General features: G+C 49.5%; 1 protein-coding gene across 1 annotated transcript in view; it reads left to right on the top strand.

The window, feature by feature from the left end:
* The window catches only part of SUGT1 (SGT1 homolog, MIS12 kinetochore complex assembly cochaperone), a 137,778-nt gene that overhangs the window by 3,191 nt on the left and 108,974 nt on the right, over nt 1–25,613 (top strand). The window contains exons 2-3 of the mRNA XM_040425388.1: nt 179–260; nt 7,534–7,579. Of these exons, the coding sequence (XP_040281322.1) occupies nt 229–260; nt 7,534–7,579 (78 nt within the window). The 5' untranslated portion in view covers nt 179–228. The remainder of the gene's footprint in view (nt 1–178; nt 261–7,533; nt 7,580–25,613) is intronic.

The following is a 25,613-nucleotide window of genomic DNA, read 5'->3' as shown; positions in this document are numbered from 1 at the left end:
GCGCAGCATAGGAGCGCTATTTTAACAAAACAGGCAAGGTGGCAGCATCAGCGGGGGGTACCCCACAAGTACAGGTACTTATCTCAATAAAATCCAGTGAAAGGGCCTCTTTAAGTCCTTTAATTTGTGATCACCTTTTGTTTGTTTTAACGCTTGTTCTTGTTTTTTCCCCCCACAGTGTTGGTCACCGTCATTGAATAGAGTCTGATATCAGGGGGATCAAGTACAATGACAGACGTCGCAGGGTCTCAGACTGCACAGTGAGTCTTTCTGATTTACTTTTAGATGAGACATTTATGATGATGGTACTGGATCTTTGGAAATGGTCTGTGTAGATGTTGTGCTTTTGAAATAAAAAATGGGATTGATCCGGTTAGGCCAGATTCCCATAGATTTCCTCTGATGTGATACAGAGACATTGGAGGGAAACTGATGCCAAAGCTGATCACATAGTTTTCTGGGAAATTGTTCCTGGCGTCCAGTGCGTTTTGATGCAGGATGGTGATCATTAGAGGTTGTTTTTTTTTTTAATTTAATTTAAATATAGATATCTATCCTGACAACTCATACAGTGCGTTATACACAGTGATTACTGATAGGCATGAGCAAACACCTGGAAGTTCGGGTTCGGCCAAACTTCGGCTCAAAGTTCAGGTTCGGGACCCGAATTTGACCCCGAACCCCATTTAAGTCAATGGGGACCTGAACTTTGGGGCACTAAAATGCCTGTTAAATAGTCATAGTAAGGGCTAGAGGGCTGCAAAAGGAAGCAAGAGCAGGACAATTGCCCTGCAAACACTTGTGGATACCGAAATTACATAAAATAACATGGAATAGAAAAATATTTTAAAAATAATAATCTTGAACTAGGAGGTGGAGGTCAAAGTGGAGTGGGAGGTTGAGGATATTTTTTTAATAAATTTGGGAAGACTCCAAACATTGGGAAAGAGAAAGTGCGCTGGAGTATAACAATGGCTGGGTGCAGCCGGTATACATGTCTATTCAGCACAAGCTACGGACAAGTCCTCAGGGATCCATGCCTGGTTCATTTTAATGAACGTGAGCTTGTCCACATTGGCTGTGGACAGGCGGCTGCGCTTGTCTGTGATCAACCCCCCCCCCCCCTGCTGTGCTAAACAGACGTTCGGACAATACACTGGCCGCAGGGCATGCCAGCACCGCCAAGGTGTAAAGGGCAAGCTCAGGCCAATGTGGAGACCCAGAAGTTAAATGGGGCAGACACATCAGTCAGTACGTGTAGGTGTGTGCACACGTACTGTTCCACCATGTTGCTGAAATGCTGCTTCCTGTTAAGACGTTCCGTATAAGCTGGTGGTGCTGGTTGTTATGGCGTGCTGACAAAGCTTTTCCAAATTACAGCCATGCTAACCCTCCCTTCTGAGGTGCTGGCGTTGCCCCAGCTGCATTGGCGACTTCTTCCTCCGCCTTTTTCTTCCACTGTACCCCCGCTGTCAGGTGGGAATGCCTTCCGCTTGTACTTGCACATCTTCCAATCACTCTCCAGTGACTGAATTAAGGATGGCACGTTGTCCTTGTAGTGGGGATCTAGCAGGGTGGCCACCCAGTAATCAGCACTGGTTAGAATGTGGGCAACTCAGCGGTTGTTGCGGAGACACTGCAGCATGTAGTCACTCGTGTGTGCCAGGCTGCCCAGAGGCAACGACAAGCTGTCCTCTGTGGGAGGTGTGTAGTCTGTGTCCTCTGTATCCCCCCAGCCACGCTCCAGTGATGCCCATGAGCTGCTTTGGGTGCCACCCTGCTGTGAACACGGTTCCTCCTCATCCTCCAGAACTGTGCCCTGGCTTGACAGTTGTGTATTTGGCCTCTGTTGGTGCAGGAACTCACCCTCTGAGCCACTGGAAATGATCCCTCTTCCTCCTGTGCTACATCCTCTTCCATCATTGCCCGAAGTGTTTTTTCAAGGAGACATAGAAGTGGGATAGTAACTGTGAGGACGGCGTCATCTGCACTGGCCAGGTTGGTGGAGTACTCAAAACAGCGCAACACGGCGCACACGTCCCGCATGGAGGCCCACTCGTTGGTGATGAAGTGGTGCTGTTCCGCAGAGCGACTTACCCGTGTGTTCTGCAGCTGAAATTCCACTATGGCCTGCTGCTGCTCCCACAGTCTCTCCAGCATGTGCAAGGTAGAGTTCCACCTTGTGGGTATGTTGCATATGAGGCGGTGAGCGGGAAGGCCGAAGTTATGCTGCATTGCAGACAGGCGAGCAGTAGCAGGGTGAGAACGCCAAAAGCACGCACAGATGGCTTGCACTTTGTGCAGCAGCTCTGACATATCAGGAACCTCTGCACCACCAAATTCAGCACATGCGCCAGGCAAGGGATGTGCGTCAAACCGGCTAGGCCCAGAGCTGCTACGAGATTTTGCCCGTTATCGCACACCACCAGGCCGGGCTTGAGGCCTGGCGCATCTGTTGTTCCATGCCCGTCCACAGCTCCTGCGCAGTGTTTTTTTTTTTTTTTTTTTCCTCCAAACAGATGAGTTTCAAAACAGCCCGCTGTCGTTTCCCCCTGGCTGTGCTGAAGTTGGTGGTGAAGGTGTTACGCTGACCGGATTGGGAGATGGTAGAGGAGGAGGCGGCAACAGGAGGCAAAGAGAAACATTCTGCAATCCTCTGTGGCAGAAGGACATGCGCCAAACTGCTATCCTCCTCAAGCCCAGCCGTCACTGCATTTACCCAGTGTGCAGTTAGTAAGATATAATGTCCCTGCCTGTGCTTACTGGTCCACATATCAGTGGTTATGTGGACCTTGGCACAGATGGCGTTGCACAGTGCACACCTAATTTTGTCCGCTACTTGGTTGTGCAGGGCAGGGATGGCTCGTCTGGGAAAGTAGTGGCGGCTGGGAACCACGTACTGTGGGACAGCTACCGCCATAAGGTTTTTAAAAGTCTCCGTCTCCACCAGACGGAATGACGGCATTTCAAAGGCCAGGAATTTTGAAATGCTGGCATTCAGGCCCAGGGATCACGGGTAGTTAAGGGGGGTACTTCCTCTCCCGCTCCAGTGTTTGGGAGATAGACAGCTGAACGCCTCCATGGGACAGTGTGGAGATTATTGGTGACTGTGACAGAGGTGGTGGCGTTGCTGCCACATCCTCTGTTTGCGGGGTGGCAGGTGCCACTGTCACTCCAGAGGTGGATGAAGAGGCCGAGATTGCAGCAGAAGAGTAAGCGGGAGGAGCCTGAGATCTTTCATGGTTTTTGAGGTGTCTACTCCACTGCAGCTCGTGCTTTGCATTTAGATGCCTGGTCATGCAGGTGGTGGTCAGGTTTAGAACATTTATGCCTCGCTTCAGGCTCTGATTGCACAGCGTTCTAACCACTCGCGTCTTGTCTGAAGAACTGCCACACCAGGGAACTCCTTGGAGCTGGCTTTGGTGTGCTCAGTCCCTGGGTGCGCTGGGCAGTAGCAGGCGTACTGGCTAGGGGACGGCCACTCTGCTTTTGCACCCTTCTCCCTCTTTTGCTGTGCGGCTGGCGCTCTGTGACCACCACCTCCTCCTCCTCCTCCTCCGAACTGCACACGTCACTCGCATGACCTTGATTCCATGTGGGGTCTAGGACCTCATCATCCGCCACATCATCTTCCACCCACTCTTCACCCCTGCCCTCATTGCTGGTCTACACACTGCAGAAAGCGGCAGCAGTTGGCACCTGTGTTTCATCATCAACCGAGACGTGCTGCGGTGGTCTTCCCATGTCCACATCCTGAAACATAAGTGGTTGGGCATCGGTGCACTCAATCTCTTCCACTTCTGGAGCAGGGCTATGTGGATGGCCCACGGAAACCCTGCCATCAGAGTCATCAAAAAGCATAAGAGACTGCTGGATGACTTGGGGCTCAGACTGCTTGGCTGATTTGCAAGGGGGTAAGGTGAAAGACTGATGCCCATGGGCTACAGGTGCCAACTCTGCGCTTTCAGCAGGAGACCGGGTGGGAGACAATGTGAAAGAACTGGAGGCACTGTCAGCCACCCAATCTACTATCGCCTGTACTTGTTCTGGCCTCACCATTCGTACACCAGTATTCGGGCCTACAAAATAACGCTGAACGTTCTGTTGCCTACGAGCACCTGAGGAAGGTGTTTCGTTTGGGCGTGTAGCTGTTACAGATCGACCACATCCTCTCCCTGCAACAGGAGATTCATATACACCAGCAGCACCACGACCAGGGCCACGTCCCTTATTTGATGCTCTTCTCATTCTTTGAGGTCACCCACTGAACTAACAGACAGATTAAATATATTAATTTCCCTGTCATGTATGCAGTGCAGGTGTACTTCACGCAATAAATTGGTATATGTTACCCACCGAACTAACAGACGGATTAATTATTATATTTCTGTGTCAGGGGTGCAAAGATGGTGCATTGCACCCACAAAGGATCACTATAGGTCACCCACAGAACAAATAGCCAGATGAGATTCCTAACACAGTCCCTCCCTTCAGCTGCCTGCTTCCTGTCCCTGTACTACTCAGAGCTGATGGGAGGTGCTACACGTGATCCAGTTTATATAGAAGCTGGGTCACATAATGCACCAGCCAATCACAGCCATGCAATTAGTAGGCATGGCTGTGATGGCTTCTAAGTGCCCACAGCTTAAAAGCTTGTTGACTGGCTGCCCTGCCATGGTTTGCGCCCCCTGTCCTGCTGGGCAGAAACACAGCTGATCCTGTGAACAGCTGTTAGTAAGAGCGGGGAAAGCGAGAAGACAGAAGTGCTTTATCAGCGCTTCTTCCTTCTCCTCTATGAGCGCTCTGCAGTGTGGACCCGGCTCCTTCTCCCTGGCTAAGAGCGGGTGCTCTGATTGAATGCGCTCACAGCCATTAGCATATGAGGCGCCAGAAGATACGGGGACCACAGCGGACGAACGGGGGGTTCTTTAGAAAAAATTAAAGTGCCAAGACATCAGTGGAGGCTGCACTATAAGGTAGGATAATAATTAGATTAAAACTATCCAGTTGAAAGGTCCTCTTTAAAGTTTAAAAATCAAATCAATTAGGAGTAATTATTTCAGAAGACTTAAAGGTGGGAAGACAATGTAATAGAGCAGCACGAAATGCCAGCAGAATGCTTGGATGTATAGGGAGAGGTATAAGCAGTAGAAAGAGTGAAGTGCTTATGCCGCTGTACAGAACACTGGTGAGACCTCACTTGGAGTATTGTGCGCAGTACTGGAGGCCATATCTCCAGAAGGATATAGATACTCTAGAGAGAGTTCAGAGAAGAGCTACTAAACTAGTACATGGATTGCAGGATAAAACTTACCAGGAAAGGTTAAAGGACCTTAATATGTATAGCTTGGAAGAAAGAAGAGACAGAGGGGATATGATAGAAACTTTTAAATACATAAAGGGAATCAACTCGGTAAAGGAAGAGAGCATATTTAAAAGAAGAAAAACTACCACAAGAGGACACAGTTTTAAATTAGAGGGGCAAAGGTTTAAAAGTAATATAAGGAAGTATTACTTTACTGAGAGAGTAGTGGATGCATGGAATAGCCTTCCTGCAGAAGTGGTAGCTGCAAATACAGTGAAGGGGTTTAAGCATGCATGGGATAGGCATAAGGCCATCCTTCATATAAGATAGGGCCGGGGGCTATCCATAGTATTCAGTATATTGGGCAGACTAGATGGGCCAAATGGTTCTTATCTGCCGACACATTCTATGTTTCTAAATCCCGAAGAATTGTTTGAGAGCGATTTTTGTGACCACTTTGGGGGGTAGGGGAAGATTGGGAGCCTGAATGTGATCACTTTGGGTGGCCATTACATTTTCATGAATGTGAATTGTCTGTAGAATGTGAGACCTCTTAATGGTCAAAAACAGTGACACCAAAACTATACTTTTTTTTTTTGTAAACATTTCCTAATGTTTTAGATTCCAAGAAGAGTAAACTAATGTGTATGATGGAGTCTAGTGTTCACATAGAAATGTGCTCTCCAGATATGTCCCAGCCTGTATAGTCCATTTACATTTCATTGGGATGTTGTCCGGTCATATATATTGATGAGCAATCCTAAAGATACTTCATCAATATCAGATCGACGGGGGTCTATCACCACCATTCACTTGATGAAGTGCAGCGTAATGAACAGCAGGGTTCCTGGGTGTTGAACTCCTGCCAATCAAATATTGATGACCTATTCTGAGGATAACTCATCAATATTTATGGCAGACAACCCCGGCTGTCTGGTGGTCTAGAGTGGAGAAAGGGTTAATGTTGCACACCTGAAGACAAGTGGGTTACTTACCCACCCAAGCTCCAGCGTTGTCCCTGTAGCAGGAAGGCTTAGATTAGAATAGAGACGGATTTCACTCACTGCCCCTCTGTAACACACAGATGAGTTATGATGCTCCAGAGTGCTCCAATTGTCCTTGTCCCTCTCACAGACTGCTCCCCCTCTGTTAGGCCGCTTTCCTACAGTCGTTGTTTGATCAGTTATTGTGAGCCAAAACCAGGTTTGGGTCAAGAACACAGAACAGGAGAAAATCTTTCCATTATACCTGATCTGTGTGTAGCCTCCACTCCTGGTTTTGGCTCAAAATCACTGATTGAAATCATTGATTGAACACTGAACAAACACTGACTGTGTGAAAACGGCCTTACACACGGCTTCTTATGCCTCCTTCTCACAAACTGATTCAGTTCAGTGTCCTGTTTCCTTTCTGCTGTGAACATGGAGATGAGTGCGAGGGAGGAGTTACAGATGACTGTGCAGCGGCTGCACAGTTCTCTCTCTGATTGGCAGAGAATTGCAGGAGCGCTGTACCTGATCGTACCGGACCCTGATTTATATCATCGATGCTTACCCTGTGTCCCACCAAAGCTGCTTTTGTTGCCTTATGCCAAATCAAAAAGCAGTGCTATTTGTTATAGTGCCATATCAACTTTCTGCTGACCGTACTGAGGGCATTATAAAGTAGTGACAGAAATGCTGATTCCAGCGGTGTCCCACTCATGAGCTAAAAGTAAGTGGTTGCTGAGAACCAGCATCATAATCATTGCAGCCCAAGCCTTGAGAAGAGTCACATCTACTTGAGAAGAGTCATGGTCTCCTAGAGAGAAAGGGAGAAAACTAGGTAGAAGACTGTCAGTCATCGGCAGGGAGAGCAGGAACTCATGGATAACCAGGACTCTTCTCAGGTGGCCGTGACTCTTTTCCAGGCCCAGTCTGCAATGATTGTGATGTTGGTTCTCGGCAACCACTTAATTTTAACTTTATAAATGACAGAACTCCGAAATCAACTTACCTGTCTCTACTGTATTCTGCTGCTAGTATGGGCAGCATAAAGACGGTGACAGGTTCCCTTTAAGGTTCCGTTCAGTTTCTCAGATAAATTGGTGTAGTTGCTGTTCTGCCAGATAAAAAAAAAAAAGCTTAGTTTAGTAATCTTTGGGTTTAGAGAAGCTGTTATGTTACTTTGTCAGTGTATCTTATGTTCCTTTTGTCAGTCTTTTACATTGCCTGTTTTTAAATCTGCAGGTTTTCCGATAGTTACATCACTGAAAATCCCCAAAGATCATTAGAGGTAAGGACTTATAGATAGAAATGTCACGAACATAAAACTTTCCGTTCGCGAACGCAAATTTACGCAAATGTTCGCGAACGGGCAAACCGCGATAGACTTCAATAGGCAGGTGAATTTTAAAACCCACAGGGACTCTTTCTGGCCACATTAGTGATGGAAAAGTTGTTTCAAGGGGACTAACACCTGGACTGTGGCATGCCGGAGGGGGATCCATGGCAAAACTCCCATGGAAAATTACGTAGTTGACGCAGAGTCGGGTTTTAATCCATAAAGGGCATAAATCACCTGGGGTCACATGTGGGGTATTTATACTGCCCTGGCATTTTAGGGGCCCTAAAGCGTGAGAAGAAGTCTGGAATATAAATGTCTAAAAAATGTTACACATTTGGATTCCGTGAGGGGTATGGTGAGTTCATGTGAGATTTTATTTTTTGACACAAGTTAGTGGAATGAGACTTTGTAAGAAAAATAAAATAAAATAATTTCCGCTAACTTGGGCCAAAAAAAATGTCTGAATGGAGCCTTACAGGGGGGTGATCAATGACAGGGGGTGATCACCCCATATAGACTCCCTGATCACCCCCCTGTCATTGATCACCCCCCTGTAAGGCTCCATTCAGACGTCCGTATGTTTTTTACGGATCCGCGGATACATGGATCGGATCCGCAAAACACATACGGACGTCTGAATGGAGCATGACAGGGGGGTGATCAATGACAGGGGGGTGATCAGGGAGTCTATATGGGGTGGTCACCCCCCTGTCATTGATCACCCCCCTGTAAGGCTCCATTCAGACGTCCGTATGTGTTTTGCAGATCCGATCCATGTATCCAAAAAACATACGGACGTCTGAATGGAGCCTTACAGGGGGGTGATCACGCGTCTCGCGAGATGACGCATAGATGCGTGACTCTGCCTGGAGCTGCCGCCTCCGGAACGCGATCCTGCGTTAGGCGGTCCGGAGGCGGTTAAAACATGCAGTGTGTGTGTGTGTGTGTGTGTGTGTGTGTGTATACGATCAGGTATGATGTTGTATCGATCAGGTAGTGCAAGGGTTACGCCCGCTTCACAGTGACAGACCAAACTCCCCGTTTAACGCACCACAAACAACCGCAAAGAGTTGTCAATAGTTGACACACTCATGACATAAATTTTATTCCTCTATGCGTCAATCTTGGTGTAGTGATGACTGTGCTCGTGAGCACGTTTGGGAGATTGCAGGCGATGGCGGTTATTCAAAGCCTATGGTCGTGCTGAGGTAGTTCAGTGACAGTGACCAAGAAAACAATGATTCTGCAGTGTGAGCCCATTGTTGGCCTAGTAGGCTTTAATGATCACCTTAGATGATCACAAAGAAAATGTAATGTTTTTTCTATGCAAAATTATCCAGCCGATCGCTTTTGGTCTGTTCACAATGAAGCAACGACCTTATCATCTGGGGTGTGCCAACATTGCCATTGCCAACACACTCATAGAGGTGGTCGTTTCATTGTGATACTCAAGCCCCTTCACCACAACAAGGTAATGATCATGAAGGGGAATTGACACATGTCTATGCCTTTTTTTTATTTTGTTTTTGCAGCCACAGTGCAGCACCAGAGGCCAGAAAAATTAGGCATGTACACATGCCTGAAAAATTAGGTATTGTTGCAGCCACTGCTGTAGCAGCGGCCCGAAAAATTTATGCTTTCCAGGCAGAAAGTGCACTAAAACATTGCGGCTTGAACCCTAGTTGGTGGCGGAGAAGTCACGCAAGTCACCCAGCATGCAGTGATTAAATACAGTAGCGTGTGGACCATTTTTAGCCCAAGGCATCTCATCAGGCCTTTTTTAGTCAAATGCATCCCCCACTGTCAGTCCCTTCGGGATCCATGCCTCATTCATTTTAATAAAGGTGAGGTAATCTAGACTTTTTGACCTAGGCGACTTCTCTTCTCAGTGACAATATCTCCTGCTGCGCTGAAGGTCCTTTCTGACAGGACACTTGAAGCTGGGCAGGCCAGAAGTTCTATCGCAAATTGGGATAGCTCAGGCCACAGGTCAAGCCTGCACACCCAGTAGTCAAGGGGTTCATCGCTCCTCAGAGTGTCGATATCTGCAGTTAAGGCGAGGTAGTCTGCTACCTGTCGGTGGACCCCGAAGGGCTGTGGCGATGCGTAGGACTTAAAAAGCTCTGCATGTGTTCCATCAACAACACGTCTGTAAAGCGTCCTGTCCTTGCCGGCGTGGTCGTGGTAGGAGGAGGATTACATTCCCTCTTTCCCTGTTAGATTCCCGTTGTGCTGTGATATCACCCTTATACGCTGTGTAAAGCATACTTTTTAACTTGTTTTGTAACTGCTGCATCCTTTCCGACTTCCGGTATTTCGGTAACAGTTCAGCCACTTTCTGCTTATACCGGGGGTCTAGTAGCGTGGCCACCCAGTACAGGTTGTTCTCCTTCAGCCTTTTTATACGAGGGTCCCTAAACAGGCATGACAGCATGAAAGACCCCATTTGCACAAGGTTGGATGCCGAGCTACTCATGTCCCGTTCCTCGTCCTCACTGATCTCATTGAAGGTCTGTTCTTCCCCCCCAGCCACTTACAACACCACGTGACCCAGATAGGTGACAACGAGCACCCTGGGATGCCTGCTGTGGTTGGTCTTCCTCCTCCTCAAAGCCACATTCCTCCTCTGACTCCTCTTCCTCATACTCCTCTTCCAGCGTTGCCGCAGGTCCAGCAAGCGATGCTGATAAGGCTGTTTCTGGTGGTGATGGCACGCTCCAGAAAGAAAATAAATGGGATGATGGTGCCTTCGGTGCGACTGACTAGGTTTGTCACCTCCTCAAAAGGACGCGTGAGCCTACAGGCATTGCGCATGAGCGTCCAGTAACGTGGCAAAAAAATTCCCAGCTCCGCAGAGGCTGTCCTAGCACCCCGGTCATACAAATACTCGTTGACTGCTTTTTCTTGTTGGAGCAGGCGGTCGAACATTAGGAGTGTTGAATTCCAACGTGTCGGGCTGTCGCAAATCAAGCGCCTCACTGGGATGTTGTTTCGCTGCTGAATATCGGAAAAGTGCGCCATGGCTGTGTAGGAACGCCTGAAATGGCCACACACCTTCCTGGCCTGCTTGAGGACGTCCTGTAAGCCTGGGTACTTATACACAAAGCGTTGTATGATCAGAATCAACACATGTGCCATGCACGGCACATGTGTCAACTTGCACAAATTCAATGCCGCCAACAAATTGCTTCCGTTGTCGCACACCATTTTGCCGATCTCCAGTTGGTGCGGGGTCAGCCACTGATCCACCTGGGCGGACAGGAGTGCTGGTCCGGTGTGACTCTCTGCTTTCAGGCAAGTCAACCCCAAGACAGCGTGACACTGTCGTATCGGGATGTGGAATAGCCCCTGGGGAGCTGGGGGGGTGCAGTTGATGTGGAGCAAGACACAGCAGCAGAAGAGGACTCTAGCCGAGGAGGTTAGTGAAGAGGATGGAGTAGGAGGAGTAGAGGAGGTGGCAGCAGGCCTGCCTGCAAGTCGTGGTGGTGTCACCAACTCCGCTGCAGAGCCACGCATTCCATGCTTGGCAGCCGTCAGCAGGTTTACCCAATGCGCAGTGTACGTGATATACCTGCCCTGACCAGGCTTTGCAGACCAGGTATCAGTGGTCAGATGGACCCTTGCCCCAACACTGTGTGCCAGACATGCCATGACTTCCTTTTTTTCAATAGAGTACCGGTTGGGGATTGCCTTTTGTGAAAAATTTTTTGGGCCGGGTACCTTCCACTGTGGTGTCCCAATAGCTACAAATTCTTTGAAGCCCTCAGACTCCACCGGCTTGTATGGTAAAAGCTGGCGGGCTAAGAGTTCCGACAAGCCAGCTGTCAGACGCCGGGCAAGGGGGTGACTCTGTGACATTGGCTTCTTACGCTCAAACATTTCCTTGACAGACACCTGCCTGTGGGCAGATGAGCAGGAACTCCTGAAGGTGAGAGGCGGAGTGGCGGGTGGTTGAGAGGGGGCAAGGAGGACAGCAGTGGTTGACATGGCTGAAGATGCTGGACCAGGAGGAGGATGATGGCTTTGAGTTTGTGTGCTGCTTGTTCTCATCATGTGTTGGTCCCATAGGCATTTGTGATGTGAGATCATGTGCCTCGCAAAGCAGTTGTACCTAGGTGGGTGTTCGACTTCCCATGACTCTGTTTCTTCTGGCACAGGTTGCAAATGGCATCGCTGTTATCGGAGGCAGAAACACAAAAAGAAATGCCACACTGCTGAGCTTTGCAATGACGGCATTCTGGTGGTGGCAACAGCATGCATTGATTGGCGTGCTGTCTGGCTGACCCCGGGTGCCGATACATGCGATCTGACTGTGCCACTAGCTCCTTGCGACGACCTCCCCCTGCTTCCAACTCGTCTACTCCTCCTCTCTGTCTCCCCATCTGAACTTTCCCCCTGTTCTTCTGCTCTTCGAGCGGGCACCCACGTGACATCCACGGACACATCGTCATCGTCATCATCAACATCAAACGCTTCACTTGTATCTGACAACTCAGCAAAGGAAGCAGCGGCGGGTACAACATCATCATCACACCATACGTCCATGTGTGTAATGCTGCCTGACTGAGACATATCCCTGTTATCTACATCCTCTGGCAATAATGGTTGCGCATCACTCATTTCTTCCAACTGATGTGTAAATAACTCCTCTGACAGATCAAGTGAAGCCGCTGTGGTGCTAGTGTTGGTGGTGGAGGCAGGCAGGCGAGTGGTAACTTGAGAGGTGCCCGAAGCTGAGCTGGAGGAGGATGGTGCGTCAAGGTTCCGAGCGGAAGCTGTAGAAGATTGGGGGGTCCTGTGTAAGCCAGTCAACTATGTCCTCCGAATTTTTCGAGTTCAGGGTACGTGGCCTCTGAACACTGGGCATTATTCTAGGGCCAAAGGAAATCACAGCACCATGACCACGACTGCCCCTGCGGGGTGGCCTGCCTCTGCCTGTCAATTATTTTTAGATTAGTGGTACTATGCGTGCAAGGTACTGTGCCACCCTATATGAGTGGTGGGCAGTGGGCACGGTACAGTCAGTGGGCCTGACACTCACTGGCAGGCAACTGCAATTATATTACAGAGGAAAAATTAAATTACCTTTTTTTTTTTTTTTTTTTTTTTTTTTTTTATCTGCAAGGTACTGTGCCACCCTATAGGAGTGAGATATACATATATATATATATATATATATATATATATATATATATATATATATATATATATATATACACACACACACATGTGTGTATGGCTTTTTGGGGTGCTGTCAGGACGCTGTCCTTACAGCAGATGAGTCTTTGAGGACTGGAGTGGACACAGAACACTGGCCTAGCTAAGGCTACTTTCACACTAGCGTTCGGGGCTCCGCTTGTGAGTTCCGTTTGAAGAGTCTCACAAGCGGCCCCAAACTGATCCGTCCAGCCCTAATGCATTCTGAGTGGATGCGGATCCGCTCAGAATGCATCAGTTTGGCACCATTTGTCCTCTGCTCCGCTCAGCAGGCGGACCCCTGAACGCAGCTTGCAGCGTTTGGGTGTCCGCCTGGCCGTGCGGAGGCAAACGGATCCGTCCAGACTTACAATGCAAGTCAATGGGGACGGATCCGTTTGAATTTGACACTATATGGCTCAATTTTCAAACGGATCCGTCTCCCATTGACTTTCAATGTAAAGTCAAAACGGATCCGTTTGCATTATCATGAACCAAAAAAAAAAAAAAATTATTATTATTTTTTTTTTTGTTCATGGTAATGCAAACGGATCCGTTCTGAACGGATCTAAGCGTTTGCATTATAGGTGCGGATCCGTCTGTGCAGATACCAGACGGATCCGCACCTAACGCAGGTGTGAAAGTAGCCTAACGCTTTCCCTATTAATTCAGCAGCAGCAGCACTCTCCCTGCTCTAACTAACACTGCAGCTTCAGAATGAATCTAAGAGGGCTGCTGTCCTTGCTTTTTTTTTTAGGAGGTGGGAGAGAGGGTATGCTGATTGGCTGGAATGTGTCTGCTGACTGTGAGGTACAGGGTCAAAGTTTGCTCAATGATGACGTATAGGGGGCGGACCGAACATCGCATATGTTCGCCCGCCGGCGAATAGTTCGGGACATCTCTACTTATAGATTGCCTTCTATGGTGGCTTTTGTTCTACGAGATACATAATTAGAAGAGTAAAGTTATGCCATTTTATAAAAATGTTTGCTGCCATGGCATAAAAGTGGACTAAAGAACTGGCTAGAGTCTCTGTGAGATGTAAGTGAAGTGTGAATTCTGATACAAATATGCAATTAAAAGTACACAAGGCTGCGTTTTCATCTGTGACGGAGGCTCAGTTGGTGGCTGCAGATTCCATAAAAATTTTTTATGGAATAGCGCAGTATACTGTTCTGTGTTAGTGGGAAAAGATTCCGGGTCTCATGACTTAAAGAGGAACCATCACTATGAAATGCAATGTGATCTGCAGGCAGCATGTTATAGAGCAGGAGAAACTGAGCTGATTGATATATATACTGTGTTTTTTGCTCTATAAGACGCACCTGCCCATCAGACTCACCTAGGTTTTAGAGTTGGAAAATCTGAATATTTTTCATCAGACCCCTATTCTTTCAGACTTCAGATCAGACCCTAAACGTTAGCGGACCTCAGATCAGATCCCCCAATCAGACTCCCAGTCTGTCTCAGACTTCAGTTCAGACCCCCAATCCTCATCAGACCTCAGATTAGACTTAAAAAAAAAATGAACTTGCCTCTACTACTCCAGGCGGCGCTCTATTCCTGCACTCACTGCTCACTCGCATTCTTCCGGGCCCTGCGCTAGACTGTGACCTGATTTTGCACAGCGTCAGGTCATAGTGCACGCCTATGTGCACTATGTCCTGACTCTATACACATAATAATAATGCCCCCTATAACGCCCCAGTAATAAGTAATCATTATGAGCTGAACGTTTTCTATTCTTTGAGAGTTTGGAGAAAGCTTTATATTGGTCAGTTAAATGTTCTCGCTGCATGAACCATACTGAGCAGATTAGGAAAGTGCAGCTCTGTTGGTTTACTCCAGACAGAACCGCACTGCAAAGTTGTGTTGGCAAAACTGCGGACACAGTAGAACCCCTGAACATGTGTGGTGGTGGTAGTGTCCCACTGTCTCTCCAATTTCGGTAGCTCTCTTTGATTTGCCGTCCACATGAACTGGTTAAAAAAAAATAGAAACTTTAAAAAAAAAAAAAAATAATCTTGCTAAAAAGTGCCTCAATCTTATAGTCCATTATCACTGTGTTTATTTGCTCTACCCAATGTCTTATTCATCAGCACTGCCCCTCAGCACTATTTCGGCGCTTGAGGGCTTGCTGGGTCTGAAGCGCTCCAGTGTTGCCTAGGCAACCACAATGCTTTTGAAAGAAAATGCTCACTGTCTGCAGAGCTGAGTGAAGGGGAGGGCTGCTTAAACCACTGATATCTCTGGATCGGTAGCAGCTAGAGATATGGTTCTGGTCTTTTTTGAAAGCGGACAGTCTAAGCTTAAACGCATTATTCACTCACATTTCTATGGAGGGGGCTGCTGCGGTGAACCCACTCCATACATGGTAGATGCTCGCTGTATCATACAGCAGGAAGCCAGCCTCAATGACTGAGAGCGGTGATAGTGCCGAATCCCGTCATTTAACCTTTTAGATGGCCCGATCAAAAGCGTTAGGCAGATGCGGTTCCCTCTGCCTTCCTATTGGAGCCCCCACATTGAAATCCTGGTGGTCTGATCGGTTACCGTGGCAGCCTGGAACGCTTCTGAAGCTTCCAAGGCCTGCCATGGTAAGCTCTCTGCTAAGGCTACTTTCACACTAGCGTTTTTTGCGGATCTGTCATGGATCTGCAAAAACGCTTCCGTTACCATAATACAACCGCATTCGGGTCCGGTTGTATTATGTCTTATTTAGCCATGACAGATCCGTCATAAACACCATTGAAAGTCAATGGGGGACGGATCCGTTCTTTGTGTCAGAGAAAATGGATCCGTCCCCATTGACTTGCATTGTGTGCCATGACAGATTCGTCTTACACCGCATCACATCGCGGACAGAAAAATGCTGCTTGCAGTGTTATTCTGTCTGCGATGGGCGCACAATCAAACGGAATGGAATGCCCCTTTGACAATAAATGGGGACAAAACAAGAAGCGTTTTCATCCGCTATTGAGATCCTATGACGGATCTCAATAGCGGAATTGAAAACGCTAGTGTGAAAGTAGCCTAAGCTGTGCATGAGGCACAGATCAGAAAGGAGCATGTCAAAATTATTTTCACCCTAATAGATCTCTATTAGGGTTAATAGAACAAGGGATCAAAAGAAATATATAAACAATAAAAAATTTAACATATCGGGTATCATCGCGTCTGAAAATGTCTGAACGAATAGAATAAAAAAAATATTTCCTGTGCTGAACATCGTAACAGAAAAAAAACCCCAAAAAAACATACAATTTGCCATTTTTTTGGTCGCCTAAAAAACCCCCCACCCCCCCAAAAAAATTAATAAAAATTAAATAAGTGATACAAACCACAAAAATGGCACCAATAAAAAGTATAGTTCGTCCCACAAAAAAACAAGCCCTTGTACAGCTTTGTGGACAGATATATAAAAAAGGTATTGCTGTCAGAAAAAGGCGATGCAAAGAAAATTTTATTTTCTCGCCCATATTCCTTGGGGGACACAGGAAACCATGGGTATAGCTCTGCTCCCTAGGAGGCGTGACACTAAGTGAAAGCTGTAAGCCCCTCCTCCATCAGCTATACCCTTCAGCCTGGAGAAGAGACTGCCAGTTTTTGCTTAGTGTCCAAGGAGGCAAGACACCCCCTGCTTATGCAGGGTTGTTTTCCAAAGAATTTTTATTTTTGCGTTATTTGTTGTTTTTAATTCGGTTTTTTCTACTTACAGGGACAACAGAGGCGCATTAGACCCCTCTGTTTCTCCCGGGGTTGAGTTGCGCCAGTGCCGGTAATTCCGCACTGCCGCCTCCCCCACAGAAGACAAGGTGGACCAGGGCAGCCTCGCTCCCCTGCGTCCCGCCAGCTCAGGGTCGCCCGCACGCCAAGTCCCTCCCCCGGCTTCCTGCCACTGCGGTGCCAGGAGCTGAAGGGGCGACCCCGCTGGATGGATTGAGGGTGAAGACAGCGTATGGTGAGACAGGCTGCTCCAGCCTCCCCTTCCTCCCTCCCACCGCTGCTACAGGCCTCCTGGGCTCCCATGGCCACTGTTACTACATGGCCACTGCTACATCGTGCGCCACCCCTCCCCCCCCCCCCCCGGGCATATATCGGGACCGTATCGGGCAGGGGAGTTTATCTGGGCAGGTCCTTGGCAGGGACGCTACCTTCAGGGGACGGCTGCAGGAAAAGGAGGGGGCCGCTTTCTTGGCGTGAACGGCGCCATTTCAGGCCGGCACTTCATGATCCTTGGGGGTTAAAATCATTTTGCCGCGCGCGCGCGGCTCTGCTTCAGAGCGGCAGAGAGGGGGCGGAGCTTCCTACATGCGCTCCGCTACTTCCGGGTTCATCGCACAGTGCTGCGTGGAATCCTCTCTGCAGTGCGATCCGAAGCCGGTGCTGCTGCCTCTCCTCCACAGCCTCCTCAGTCTGTTCCCCTTACCGCTGCCGCTTGCATCATCCGGGTCTGGTAGGACTTTTAACCCCCTCCGTGCCACAGTACTGTCGCTTGGGTGTTATCCCCGTTTCTTTCCTTGGGGTCTCCCACTTTAAGTGCAACATCTTTGTTCCACCATGTCAGACCCTTCTGCAGCCGCCAAGCCTTGGTACCATGCCTGTACTGCTTGTAGGGAACCCTTTCCCCGGGGGCAGTCTGATCCGCACTGTACTGCATGCCGGGCTCCACCGCAGCCTCAGTCGCCCGCTGTGTCGCTCCCTGCTGCCTCTGACCCGCCTGACTGGGCTAGATCCCTGTCCCAGGCCGTGGAAAGCCTCACTCATGTCGTGGGCCGCCTAATAGACAGGCCGCCTACCCCGCAGGACGCCACTCTTACTGTCGCGCCCTCCGGGTCCACCGCTTCTGCCGCTGCAGCGGGTTCACTCTCTTTTAGTGACCCCTCCCGAGCTAGGCACTCTCAGAAGCGTATTAGAGTAGAGCGAGCCTCCTCCTCGGATGCCTCCCTCTCCCCGCCACGCGTGCGCACCCAGACGAGCCTCTCCTCTCCAAAGGATTCGCTCTCTGAAGGTGAATTGGCGGTTTCAGATTTGGAAATGGACTCGGCCCTGCCGTCCAAGCTAGCCTCAGCGATGGGTCAACTCATCTCTGATATTCGTGACACCTTTAAGGTGCAGGATGATCCCCCTAGCTCGGACGCAGCTAGCGTCTCATTTATCAGACCCAGGCAGGTCTCAAAAGTCTTTCCAATCCACTCTGATTTCTCCTCTGTGGTGTCTAAGGCTTGGGCTCGCCCGGACGCCCATTTTGTCAACCCCAAGAAGCTGGACATTTGCTATCCTTTTCCAGCAGATGTCGTGGCCACATGGTCTTCCCCACCCAAGGTGGACCCCCCTGTGGCCCGGCTGTCAAAGAACACGGCCATCCCTGTTCCCGACGGGTCCTCTCTTCAGTCAGCGGAGGACCGTCGCATGGAGACCCTTTCTAAGGGCATTTTTGCTGCCTCCGGTTCTGCTCTCAGACCGGTTTTTGCCTCTGCTTGGGCAGGGAAAGCAATTTCTGCTTGGGGTGCGCAGCTGGAACAGGAGTTGGACTCGGACGTCCCTATCCAGGACCTGCGTTCCTTGGCCCAGCTTATTGTTCGGGCCGGGAATTTTGTTTGTGAGGCCTCCCTTGATGCGGGAGCCCTTATTGCACGCTCCTCCGCCCTGGCAGTTTCCGTCAGGAGGGAGCTCTGGCTGAAGGTTTGGAAAGCGGACGCTGCCTCCAAACGTTCCTTGGCGGGGCTACCGTTTGCGGGTTCCCGCCTTTTCGGGGTCCGCCTAGACGAACTTATTTCGGAGGCCACGGGTGGTAAAAGCACCCATCTTCCTCAACCCCAAGCCAGGGGCGCCCCCCGCGGACGCCCTGGTGCGTCTCGTTTTCGGTCCTCCCGCAGGGCCTCTGGGGCTCCCACCACAGCTGCCGCTTCGGCTCCTCCCCAGGACAAACATAGGAAGCCGTTTTTTCGGGCGCAGCCCTCCTGGCGCAAGCCGCAGGCTGCCCGCACACCCGCAGCAAAGCAATCCTCTGCCTGAAGGCGCGCCCCCACCCACCCGGGTGGGGGGCCGGCTCCTCCTTTTCAGGGACGTCTGGCTGGCTCACGTCTCCGACGCCTGGGCCCTCGAAATTGTGTGCTCCGGATACAAAATCGAATTTGCATCCTTCCCTCCAGATCGGTTCTTTCGCTCCCGCCCGCCACGGGACCCGAAACGCGCGGTTGCGTTCTCCGCGGCCGTTCAAGCCTTACTGGACAGGGGGGTGATTACCCCCGTTCCTCTAGAGGAAAGGTTCCAAGGGTTCTACTCGAACCTCTTTGTAGTTCCCAAGAAGGGAGGTTCCATGCGGCCCATTTTGGACCTCAAAAAGCTCAACCGTTTTCTCCTCCTTCGACGGTTTCGGATGGAGTCCCTCCGTTCCGCGGTGGCTTCCCTGGAGCAGGGAGATTTCATGTCTTCCATCGATATACAGGATGCCTACCTCCATGTTCCGGTAGCCCGGTGTCACCATCGCTTCCTCCGATTCGCCGTGGGGGACCTCCACTTCCAGTTTGTCGCCCTTCCCTTTGGGCTGGCAACAGCCCCCCGGGTGTTCACCAAGGTCCTGGCCCCGGTTTTGGCCTTACTCCGTTCCAGGGGTGTTTTTCTGCTACCGTACTTGGACGATATCCTCATCAAGGCTCCGTCCCTTTCTCAAGCGGTTGCCAGCGTGGATCTCACTCTAGAGACTCTGACGAGGTTCGGTTGGGTCATCAACTTCCCCAAGTCCTCCCTTCCCCCCTCCAGACAACTGGTCTTCCTGGGAATGCTTTTAGACACGGGAGCGGCGGAGGTACGTCTTCCCTCGGAAAAACGTCTGATCCTCCGTGGGGCGGTTCGGGGTCTCCTTCTCCACCGTCGACCGTCCTTCCGCTTCTGCATGCGGGTCTTGGGGCAGATGGTTGCCTGCTTCGAGGCGATCCCGTTTGCGCAGTTTCACTCCCGCCCTCTCCAACGGGCGATCCTCTCCTCCTGGGACAAATCGCCGCAGTCTCTGGATCATCCCTTCCATCTATCGCCTCCGGTGAGGTCATCTCTCCGCTGGTGGTTACAGTCCCCTCTTCTGGGCAGGTCTTTTCTGCCACTCAACTGGTTGGTGGTTACAACCGATGCCAGTCTCTTGGGCTGGGGAGGCGTGTTTCCTCCCCGATCCGTCCAGGGCATTTGGTCTCCGTTGGAGTCCAAACTCTCGATCAATGTCCTGGAGCTGAGAGCGGCCCTTTTGTCTCTACGACACTGGACTCATCTGTTGAAGGGTCATCCAGTTCGTGTACAATCGGACAACGCCACGGCTGTGGCGTACATAAACCACCAGGGGGGCACTCGCAGCGCTGCTGCAATGAGGGAGGTCTCCAGCATTCTCCGTTGGGCGGAAGCCCACGTCCCGGCCCTATCGGCAATTTTTATTCCAGGGGTGGACAATTGGGCGGCGGACTTCCTCAGTCGCACCACTGTCGACCCCGGCGAGTGGTCTCTTCACCCGGAGGTATTCGAGGCCATTTGCCTTCGTTGGGGCATACCGGACGTGGACCTCATGGCCTCCAAGTTCAATCACAAGGTCCCCGCCTATCTGTCCAGGGCCAGGGATCCGGGAGCTTGCGGAGCCGACGCCCTCGTTCTTCCTTGGCGAGGCTTCGCGCGTCCATACATATTCCCTCCCATCCCACTCCTGCCCAAGGTCCTTCGGAAGATCGCGGCGGAAGGCGTCTCGGTAATTCTGGTCGCTCCGGACTGGCCCCGCCGGTCTTGGTATGCCGACCTCATGCTGCTCCTGGCAGACGCGCCCTGGCCGCTGCCCGCCAGGGAAGATCTTCTCTCTCAGGGACCGATCTTCCACCCGCGTTTAAGGTCCCTACGTTTGACGGCGTGGTTGTTGAGACCACCGTCCTGACACGTAGGGGTTTTTCTGCGGACGTCGTCCGCACCATGATCCGCGCCCGTAAGCCGTCCTCTTCTAGGATCTATTATAGGACCTGGAGGACCTATTTGGGGTTCTGTGCCGATCTGGGGATTCCTCCGCTCCGCTTTTCTCTCCCCACCGTTTTGTCCTTCCTGCAGAGCGGACTTGCCCAAGGTCTGGGTCTTAGTTCTTTGAAGGGTCAAGTGTCTGCGCTGTCCATTTTGTTTCAGCGCCCACTGGCCCCCCTTGGTCCTGTCAAGACCTTCCTTCAGGGCGTGGCTCACGCGGTTCCCCCGTACCGGCCTCCGGTACCGCCCTGGGACCTGAACCTGGTTCTCTCAGCGCTCCAGGCTTCTCCTTTCGAGCCTCTGCGGACGGTTTCCTTGCGACTTCTGTCCTGCAAGGTTATTTTCCTTGTAGCGGTCACCTCTCTTCGGAGGGTGTCCGAATTGGCTGCACTCTCCTGTCTGGAACCTTTACTAGTGTTCCACCAGGACAAGGTAGTTCTTCGTCCGGTCCCTTCCTTCCTTCCTAAGGTGGTCTCCGCCTTTCATCTGAACGAGGACATCGTTCTCCCCTCTTTGTGTCCTTCCCCTTCCCACCCTAGGGAGAGGGAACTTCATCGCCTGGACGTTGTCAGGGCGCTCAAGGTTTACCTGGAGGTAACCAGCTCTTTCAGGCGTACTGACTCGCTCTTTGTGGTTCCGGAGGGGTCGCGCAGAGGGTTGGCGGCATCCAAAGTTGCTATCGCCCGTTTTGTCAAGATGGCTGTTACTGAGGCTTATCTCGCCAAGGGCAAGGTTCCGCCCCTCGGTGTTACCGCTCATTCCACTAGAGCGGTCGGGGCTTCCTGGGCTCAGAGAAATCGGGCTTCTACGGAGCAGATTTGCAAGGCGGCCACTTGGTCCTCCTTGCACACCTTCACCAAGTTCTACAGGGTGCATACTCATGCGTCGGCTGACGCTGCTTTAGGCCGTCTGGTGTTGCAGGCGGCAGTTGATTGATGCCTCCGGTGTTGGTCTAGTTTGTTCTGGTCCCTCCCTTCTGGGACTGCTCTGGAACGTCCCATGGTTTCCTCTGTCCCCCAAGGAATATGGGCGAGAAAAGGAGACTTTTGTATTACTTACCAGTAAAGTCTCTTTCTCGCTCTTCCTTGGGGGACACAGCACCCGCCCTTCATTTGGGTTTACAGTTGTGGTTCCGGCTTGGTTGCCCCCGTTGGGGCTTGACGGTTCTTTTTTCCGGTTGGTGGTTATCTTTCACTACTTGGACACGCAACTGGCAGTCTCTTCTCCAGGCTGAAGGGTATAGCTGATGGAGGAGGGGCTTACAGCTTTCACTTAGTGTCACGCCTCCTAGGGAGCAGAGCTATACCCATGGTTTCCTGTGTCCCCCAAGGAAGAGCGAGAAAGAGACTTTACTGGTAAGTAATACAAAAGTCTCCTTTTTTTTCCAAAGGTTTGGTATCACTATAATCATATTGAGCTGCAGAATAAGGATGTCGTATCATTTTTATCACATAGTGAATGCTGTGATTTCAAAACCCCAAAAACCTAGGTGTAATTTATTTATTTCTTTTTTCCCCCCTCAATTTTACCCCACAAAGAATTATTTTTCAGTTTTCCAATACAAGACGTGGCAAATTAAATGGTGCCATTAAAGATGCATCTTGTTCTGCAAAAAAATAAGCTCTGATATGTTTTATGTGAATGAAAAAGTAAAATCACTAAAATAAAGTGGCCTAAATGGGAGGAAATGCTCAAAAACCCCCAAACACTGTAGTGCGTTTATAACCAGGGGAGCAATTCCTCCGCATGTGATCCGTTGCTAGCGGCAATCCCCAGCAAAAAATGCATACAATGGAGGATGTCGGCAGCGGACCACATGCACCACAAAGGCATCCTACACAAGATGGAGCCGTGTGTGGATGAGAATATACAAATACATAAATCACTGCGAAAGGTGCACCACAATGATATGCAACTGACAGCACTGGCCAATCCCTCCGGCTGATGTTAAGAGCTGAGACTTTAGCCAATGTATAAACATGCTACAGTGTTTGGGGTTTTTGAGCATTTCCTTCCATTTAGGGTACTTTCACACGTGCGGCAGAGGATTCCGGCAGGCAGTCCCGTCGCCGGAACTGCCTGCCGGATCCGTCAAAACGTATGCAAACTGATGACATTTGTCAGACTGATCAGGATCCTGATCCGTATGACTAATGCATTGAAATGCCGAATCCGTCTCTCCAGTGTCATCTGGAAAAACGGATACGGCATTTATTTATTTTCAATTTTTTTTTTTTTACGGTCTGAGCATGCGCAGACCACAATGCCTTTCAACGGGCATTCCGGATCCGGCATTCCGGCAAGTATCCAGGAATTTTGGACGGAGATAAAACTGTAGCATGCTTGCGGTATTATCTCCGCCATGAAAAGTGAAAAAGACTGAACTGAAGACATCCTGATGCTTCCTGAACGGATTGCTCTCCATTCAGAATACATGGGGATAAAACTGATTATTTTTTTTCCGGTATAGGGCCCCTAGGACGGAACTCTATGCCGGAAAAAAATAACGCTAGTGTGAATGTACCCTTAGGCCACTTTATTTTAGTCATTTTTCTTGATATGGATGGAATGTACCATTGCGTCCTGCTGGTAGCCTTCTGTTGCACCTGGTAGCCGGTGTCACATGGCCTGTTATAGGTGGGGCTCACAGCCTTATCTCTCCCACTACCTGAGTGATCTCACTATGGAGGTATGTGGGAGCTTGGCTGTGAGTTAGATCCTAGCACCTCTCAGACCGTGTTCACACACCGTAGGTAGTCTAGTGGTAGGACCCATGCCACACTGAGATACCTTGACGGTGGTGCAAAAGTGGGCTCCGATGTGTTTCTGACAGGAATACATTGGCTAAAGTCTCAGCTCTTATCATCAGCCGGAGGGATTGGCCAGTGTTGTCAGTTGCATATCATTGTGGTGCACCTTGCAGTGATTTGTGAATTAAAAAGTAAAAAACTTATGGCTGTTGGAATGTAGGGAGAAGAAAAAAAATTAAGAAAATAGGTCTTTTGTTTTGCTCTCTTTTGCCACCTGCTGTTCATTTTGTATTTTTGCAGATTTTTTTTTATATATATATATATATATATATATATATATATATATATATATATTATATAATATATATAATATATAATATATATATATATATATATATATATATATATATATATATATATATATATATATTTTTTTACAGATTTTATTAAGCCCTCTGTAAATGTGAAAGGCGCTTTTTTGTCATTTATTGCCCTATTTTGGCCTCCTGCACATGAACGTGTGCGCCCCTTGGCCATGCTGCAATGCACACACACAGACCGTGGGGCAGCCGCAGTGGATCGCCGACCGATTCACTTTAATGGGTCCACGATCCAGCCGTTCCGCAAAAAAATAGGATATGTTCTATCTTTTTGCGGAACGGAAGTACGGGACGAAACTCCACGGAAGCACTCTGTAGTGCTTTGGTAGGGTTCTTCCGTTCAGTGCTTCCGTTCCGCACCATTCCGCATCTCCGGATTTTCGGACCCATTGAAGTAAATGGGTCCGCATCCGTGATGCGGAATGCAAATGGAACTGTGCCCGTGTATTGCGGATCCGCAAATGCGGTCCGCAATACGGCAACGGGACACCTACGGTCGTGTGCAGGAGGCCTAATATTAGCAATTTATACTCGTTACCTACAGGAATACATTTTGCAGTGTAATTTAAAGCTCTCCCATTTATCCTCCGTATTATTATGTGACAGTAGCTGCTCCCAGTCTATGCCCTGAAATACTGCCCTCAACTCAGGGAAATTGGCCTTTTCAGCGTGTTTGCTTCCTATAGTTTAGGGGGAATATAATTATATTGTGGTCACTATTACTGAGTGTTTCTCGAGCAGTAACATTACTAACAAGCTCTGCATCATTAGAAATTACCAGATCCAACAGAACATCGCCCCTAGTGGGAGCTTCTACAAACTGGCCCATAAAGTGGTCCTGCAGCAAGTTGAGGAATCTTCTCCCCTTTGTGGTTGAGGCAGAATCATGACCCCAGTCAATGTCTGGGAAGTTAAAATCTCCCATTATGACCCCTGTACCAGCCTGTGCAGCCCTCTCTATTTGGTTAGACAGCTGAACGTCTATCTCCTCTGTGATGTTAGGGGGTCTATAGATTACACCAAGTAGGATTTATTTATTTATTTATTTATTTATTTTTTTTGAGTTTATTTCCCTTTTGTAATTCCACCCATAAGGTTTCACCATCCTCACCCACAATGTTCTCTTTCACACTCTCCTTCAGATCACTCCTCACATACAGGCACACACCACCGCCTTTTCTGTTGGCCCTATCTTTCTGAAATCGTGTAAAACTGAATATTAACAGCCCAGTAATGTCTCCTTTAGTAACCCAGTATTAAATGTTACTTCTGTGCTCTGGTAATACTCTCCATAGAGCCCCCAGTAAAAATAATGCTGCCATAGTGCCCCCAGTATTAAAAATGTCACCACAATAATCCCCCTATAGTGCCTCCAGTACAGAAAGTGCCTCCGGTGCAAATGTTCCCTATGGTGGCCTTTATGCTCTCCAAGTGGACAAATAAAAGAAAAAAATCTAATACTCAGCTAAAAGCAGGACACAGACCTATTCCAGCCTATGGCCTGAGATTGCTGCTTCCTGATGCAGATGGACACAATGATGTCCTCGGTTCATGACTACCTGTGCCAGTCTGCTGCCTTCTAGGCTTCTGTGCATTGCTGCACTATTCAGCAGTATTGCTGTCCTGCGGATGCCAGTGCAGTTGAATTCTGCATGGCATCTGCGGCAGCCA

Source organism: Bufo bufo, chromosome 3, assembly GCF_905171765.1.
Source record: "Bufo bufo chromosome 3, aBufBuf1.1, whole genome shotgun sequence".
Taxonomy (NCBI): domain Eukaryota; kingdom Metazoa; phylum Chordata; class Amphibia; order Anura; family Bufonidae; genus Bufo; species Bufo bufo.
The sequence above is the reverse complement of the archived record's forward strand: the minus strand, read 5'-3'. Positions and strand labels throughout refer to the sequence as shown.